Below are 6,674 nucleotides of genomic sequence, written 5' to 3' on the forward strand. Positions count from 1 at the left end.
GGGAGGTAGGATGAAATCGATTTCAAATTACCAATAGGGGTAGCTTGAAGGTGATTTCAACCTACCCCCTACGATTTCAGATTACCACTCAAACATTTATTTATTTATGTTTATTTAGATACTTATTTCATGCATAAACACAAATAAACTGACAACAACAACAAATAATAATAATATTTATAATTAAACTGTCATTACCCCCGTAGCGTATGATGTACGATAAGTTATCTTTCTCTGTAGATCAGAATTACATCAACTACATATGAAACATGCAAATCTTGCACATTAAGTACGTGTATGTATTATGTCATGCACTTGGAACTAGTGTACGAGTGCTTTTAATATAATTAACATTTTGTGACATTTTGTATTTTTTTCAGATATTGAGACTAGCTTTCAATCTTGTATGTTTCACGTGTTTTATTCAATAATCATGAGTTGTAAGCATAAGAATTTATCATTTTAGCTAAATCAGCGAGGGAGGTAATCTGAACAATGCCGGGGTAATATGAAATCAGGTTCAGGCTACCCCCGGGGGTAATATGAAATCGATTTCAGATTACCGGGAGGTAACTTGAAAGGGGGGGGTAGCTTGAAGTCTTTACACCGGCAAGTTGGGTGATGCCTCAGGGATGCACAATCCCTTGCTTGGAAGTGGGGATGACTGTCAGCTAGGTGGGTAGTGCGTGTGTCCAAAGAAAAATTACTTTGTATAATATCTGTTTGCTCTATTTTGGAAAATGAAAACTATAACTACAACTAAAAGTGTAAAAATGGCGCTTATGACAACTTTTAAATACCTTAACTTAGAATTCACATCTCTCTTTGAAGTAAAGGTGCACACTTTACACACGTCTTTAATGTTGATTGTTGTTTGATTATGCATTTTAAAAAATAGATAGTTTTACTGTGTGCAGTTTGTATTTAATCTTTTTCGTTCTATCAATCTCGCTTGAGATCAGAGAAAGTCAGAGTTATGTTCCACAATACATTTTCTGGCGAACCTCCAATTATTCTGCGGTTCCTACCTAATTACTCAACGGAAACTCAGTGAAACTGAGAATACTACATATTTTTGCTTTAAAAACATACATTTTCAAAATCAATTAAGAGGCAAGAGCCTAACTTGGTTTAAAGTTACATTAATTAGATACAGTTTTAATATGAAAAATATGATACAGACTACTATTTTCAGTTATGTTTCGGTTGTCTGTTAATGTGGTTGTTATCAGGGTTACAAGCTTGTTATATAAACAGAAAACTCGTCAAATATCATTCTATTGAGCACATGACTTTTGTTTTTTAACATACACTCCTTTGCAAGCGAAGTAGGTTTTTCTTGTATTCTTAATAGAAGCTTAGATTACATGGTTGTGGTTACTTATTGTACGATGATTAACATTCTTGTTATTGAGTGAGCAGGGTGCATCATATAGCTTTGATTAAACAATGTACCTAATTATAATTTTTTTATTAAAACTTTCAAACTTTTGTTGAGTAGTAATTTAAAAACAAATCATAATTTGTTTAATTATTTCACGTTTATCCATCTAAAAAGATGAGACTCACACTTTTTATTATGTTATGTGGTTTAGAAAAATGACCCGCATGAAATGCTGTGTATGATTAGAAAAGTTAGTAAAATGGAATGTGGTTAATATTTACAGCTTGATAACAAAAAGAAAGAAAAAACCGCATATATAGGAATTCGTAGGTATGGTGTTAGAGTCATACGAAAAATGTTTTCGGAGCCTTTATTTATTGTATCCAGACCTATTTAGAATCAACTTTTTTTATAATTATTACTCCTAATTCCTTCTTTGATTCCTGGATCATGTGGACACGTATTATATTATAGAAATCAATATAATTCTGAAGCCAAACCTATTTTGCTCCAGAAGCTGCTAATTGATGTATTTTAATGTGTGCCATTTCCATTAGTAGTTTTGCTCCCTATGTTGGCGACTTGAATTTTATAACCAATTCAAATTCGTACCATATTTGTCCCCTTTTTTGCCTATGCTGCTTTTCCAATCGTTACATTTTCTTTTCGTTACAGAAGAGGAAAACTGATGGCAAAACATATTTATGTAACCACTGGCATCTCGAAATTCAATCTCTAGCCATCACTGGCAGATGTTTCCAAACAAGTAGTTTTCGAAGTGTTACCATGGATACTAGCTTGTCTGTAGTTGAATATCGTTGAAGAAACAGGTAAAACACCTATCGTGCATTAGTGATACCAAGCGATGTGCGCAGATGAAAATTTCGGGCACCTCAAGGATTGAGCAAAGACTTATTTTATTCAGCTAGACAAACCGCAAGCAGCTAGACTTGTAAATCGATCGAAGGTTGTCTGAACTGAAGCTAGGTAACAGGAGTGACTAGAAACTCATGGAGCAGAATATCCTGAAAAGGAACAAGATTTCCTACCATATTTATTACAGTGCAATATTACAGTGCAATAAGCAGTATTTTGGCCAAGCAATTATTCTATCATAATTTACTTTCAGGATTATAAGTTTTACCGTAACAACCACAATATTAATAAGTCTGTCATGTAATGCCAGAAGCACCGTGTGCTAAATGAACGTGCAAACAATACATTTAAGAAATTGGACAAGAGATAGTTGTTATTCTGTTAAGCAATACTGTCAAACTGATTTCTGTAAAAATGTTTAGTATTTATGTCATCTATAATTAGAAAATCACAGATAATTTGAGAATGATCGCACACCAGTGATCGAAACGTCATATCTGTTTTCAAAATATTCTTCCTTACTGTAAAAGCTGTAACTTGTTATAAAATAAAACCTATAACAAGTAAGTAAACTTAAAATGAAACTAGTAACTAAAAAGACAGTTATATCTAAGATATTGTTTTCCTGTAAAATGGTAAAATGCATTGTCAAAATATTTCGCTTGCGCTTATATAAATAAATAAGTAGTTTCATATTCATAAGCGTATTTTGGACTTTGCTCTTAGTGAGACGCAGTATTTATGTTAAAAGAGAACAACATTTTTTTCCCTAAGTTAGTTTAAATATAAAAATAAAGATTAGACAAGTAACATAATAAATTAAATTGCAGTATTGATTGGGAACATATGTCAATTCTTTTTACAAATTCAAACTTTTGATAATTTTCATTGTCTGTCTTAATACTTCGGTTAGTGTTTTAAATCTGAACCCACTTTAAATTATCTTGATCATTATAGTAGTTGCATTCAAATATATATAGCTACTAAGCTTTGATATTTCTTATGTTTACTGCAGTTGACATGAGTAATGCAGCAAGAGATAATGTTTTCATTGTATGTAGGTGTAATTCACCACAGTAATGAAGAAACTGTCGAAAACTGTTAGAGTTTTTTTAGATACGACCGATTTTCCACCAATCGAATAGATTCATCGTTCGATTCTACAGAATTCCCGAGTGTACAGTAAGCATTCGACTAATCAAATCTGTCTTGTGCTTAATTTCCACAAGATAAACAACCAATAAGAGATAAATTATTTTTTGTGTGTGAAAAAGGACGTTTGACCTTTGAGATCACAGAAGTTGTTAACGTTTCACCAAAAAAAAAAGTGCACGGAAGTATAAATGATTTGTTTAGATTGCGTCCTAAAAATTGAAAGTTCGACTGTTTTGAGGTAACCTACTAGTAAAGTTATAAGTGCACCCAGAAGATTAATTGTTTGAGGAATAGGAAGTTATAAGATTACAAATATTACAACAATAGTATTCACGGTTATATCTGATATGCACGAAATATTTATAATCATAAAAAATTGATTTAATCATGTTCCAAACCAAGTGGTCGCCAATAAAGATTTTACTAAGAATATATCTTATTAGTTGAAATTGTGAAATCGATAAAAAATCTTTAGCAATTAATTTTACTTTATGAAGTATAATTTAGTCTTTAAGTTACTGACACTATGCATTAATGAACCTACTGGTTTGGAAGTCAAAATAGAAATTATTAATAAAAGGACAAATCAGAAATCTCAACATTTTTGTTGTTAGTTTTTTGCTTATAAACACAAAAAGCTTTTGTTTCTGATAATTCAACATGCACGCTTCTTGGATTACCATAATTGGGGAATTTGTATACCTTTGCATTACAATTTCTTGCAAAATTTGTTTCAAAATTTGATTTGTATCAGCTAGTTTGGTCGGTAGTCCATAAGCTTTTGACCTGATTGATCAACTAAGTGAGTTTTCTTTATAGAAATGCACACCACCTGTTTTATTATGAAATATTCAATAAACCTATTTTATTTTTAAAAGCTCAAAAAAGGTTGATTTTAGAATCTTATATCCCACCGGAAGGCATCCAAAAAGCTGTAGAACAAACTCGTTGTGCATGAAGGTTTAGAGACTTGTACAGAAATTCTATCAATATTTAATTTTGTAAATACAAATGATACTGATCTTAATTATTATTATATACACGTAACCATTATAAGGTGCCTAACTGTATTTCTTTCGTTTGCTGACCCAGGCTGCGCTGGTGTTTTTTGAATAGGCGAAACTATAGTCCACAAAAAGAGGGCGCGGCAAATCAAAGAATGCATTAGATCTTTACGTTATACATTATATTTTGAATTTTACTTTTGGTGAAAAAGAAAAGAAATCTGTAATATAATCATTAAAAAATTGGTTCGCTAAATAATATCGAATAATGAATTATGAGTAATGCTATAATGTTTTTCACAAACCTAATTTAAGTTATTTATTATATAGTGAGTTAAAAGGACTCAAAAACCTCATATATACTATATTTTGGGATTGCTAAACGCCTTGTTGTCGTAATTTTATACTGTTCTGAATGTTGTTGTATGTATTTATTTGACTACAGATCTGTTTTTGCCAAAATATTCTTTCTATTGGCCTTATGGTTGTAAGATGACAATGCCATTTTATTAGATATCGGAACGATCATGTTTTCCATGTGCTCTAGGAAAAATCACTTAAAATTAAAGTTTCACTTTAGAGATTTGTCGAGGTGGTGTATATTATAAAGACAACTGGTCAATTGATTGTAAAGAATCTTGGTAATAATTGTTATACATTCATGATAATTATTTTTCAGTAATGATTCTCATTCTAAACTATTCTGATGCTGCACCTTGAAGGTTCTATAGAATTTTTAATATACAAGTAATACATATTTTTTCCTTTCAAGACAATTTTAATTTTTATAGCAATTAAAACTGGGCGATCGTGGCAAAAAAAAAGGTTTTTAAAATTGAAAAACAGAACTTACCGGATGAACCAATAACAGTTAGAGCTCTGAAGATAAAATCCACCAATCCTGTAGCTTCATGGTTGGCCTCGTGCAGCTGGTAAGATATAGATCCATAAGAAGTGTATTTCAGGGATTCTTCGTGTACTGACTTTAGGTATAGTCGTCTCCTGTCATCTATCGATATCTGCAGAAAGTTAAAACAGTTTTAAGATGATTGGATGTATATTCCTCGATCCAGAAGTGAGATGATGCCTGATATTAGCCAATCAGGTTTTGTGGTTGTGTGTATGTCCGACCAATAGTTTACCGGTTATTCAGAAGTTTATTGACAAGCAAGTAATTCAGAAATAAAGAGGTATAAGAAAATAATTGTTAATGGTATGAAATTAAGTGTTGTACGTATACCCTATGATAATATCATTGAAGTAACTTAAAGTCAACCTCAAGGTCATGTTCTTCGAAACTTGTTGATATGCATCATACACCAAAAGTGTCAATTGATAATGTGTAGACATAAAGAAATGAAACATTGAAACCAAAAATTACCCAAATCGTCCCACAAAAACAAGACTTAAGGTATAAATGCAGATGAGGTAACTGTTCTAACAGCATTATTAAATGTGGATGCCCACCAGTAGCACAGCGGTATGTCTGCGGGCTTACACGCTAGAAACCGGGTTTCGATACTCGTGGTGGTCAGAGCACAGATAGCCCATTGTGTAGCTTTGTGCATATAAAAAAATTTGGAAAACAATAAATAGGTTATTTGCTATCAATGGACTCCTCAATCTATCTCTTTATGTAGACATTTCTGGACAACAAGTTTGTTTTAAGAAGCCTTAAATGAAATGAAATAGAAACTAAGGCTGATGTGAATTTTTCACAAATATTTCAGTTAGAAATATATTATACAGAGTGTCCAAAATCACTGTCCAGGTTGTAAAGCATCGCATGCACAGTAGTCTGATAAAATCAAATCTTATTACAGAAATATGCTAATCTTTTGGGTTACAACCATAAATTTAAAGTATTGCAGATATTCATGATAAAAACGTTCGCTTGTTCAGGAAAAAGGTGAAATATATGTTACTGTATAATAAGTTTATAACGTAATGATACGCATACAATTGTGTTTCTTTTTTGTTAAGAGAATATTACGGTGGTCTCTGTTGTGCCAGTATATAAATCAGATGATTAAATTTGACTGTATGACGTTTCGAAACTCGAAGAGTAGTTTATGGACACTACTTAAACGTCTTAATAAAATAAAGTTAACGAGTTAACGTGGACGTATATCTCGTTTAGCCATTTTGCAAAAGGTAACAACGTTTTTACGCATTCGTTCTATTATAGCTGCACTTGAATACCAGATCATGACTAATAATAGAAAGAGACTGGCCTAACAGGGGCGGATTGGCCT

At 31.9% G+C, this 6,674-nt stretch overlaps 1 protein-coding gene across 1 annotated transcript in view; it reads right to left on the bottom strand.

Moving 5' to 3' along the window:
* Positions 1–6,674, bottom strand: part of LOC111086755 — a 54,577-nt gene that overhangs the window by 6,417 nt on the left and 41,486 nt on the right. The window contains exon 2 of the mRNA XM_022390873.1: positions 5,273–5,438. Within this exon, the coding sequence (XP_022246581.1) occupies positions 5,273–5,438 (166 nt within the window). The remainder of the gene's footprint in view (positions 1–5,272; positions 5,439–6,674) is intronic.

This window comes from Limulus polyphemus, unplaced genomic scaffold (genome assembly GCF_000517525.1).
Source record: "Limulus polyphemus unplaced genomic scaffold, Limulus_polyphemus-2.1.2 Scaffold1396, whole genome shotgun sequence".
Classification (NCBI taxonomy): Eukaryota; Metazoa; Arthropoda; class Merostomata; order Xiphosura; family Limulidae; genus Limulus; species Limulus polyphemus.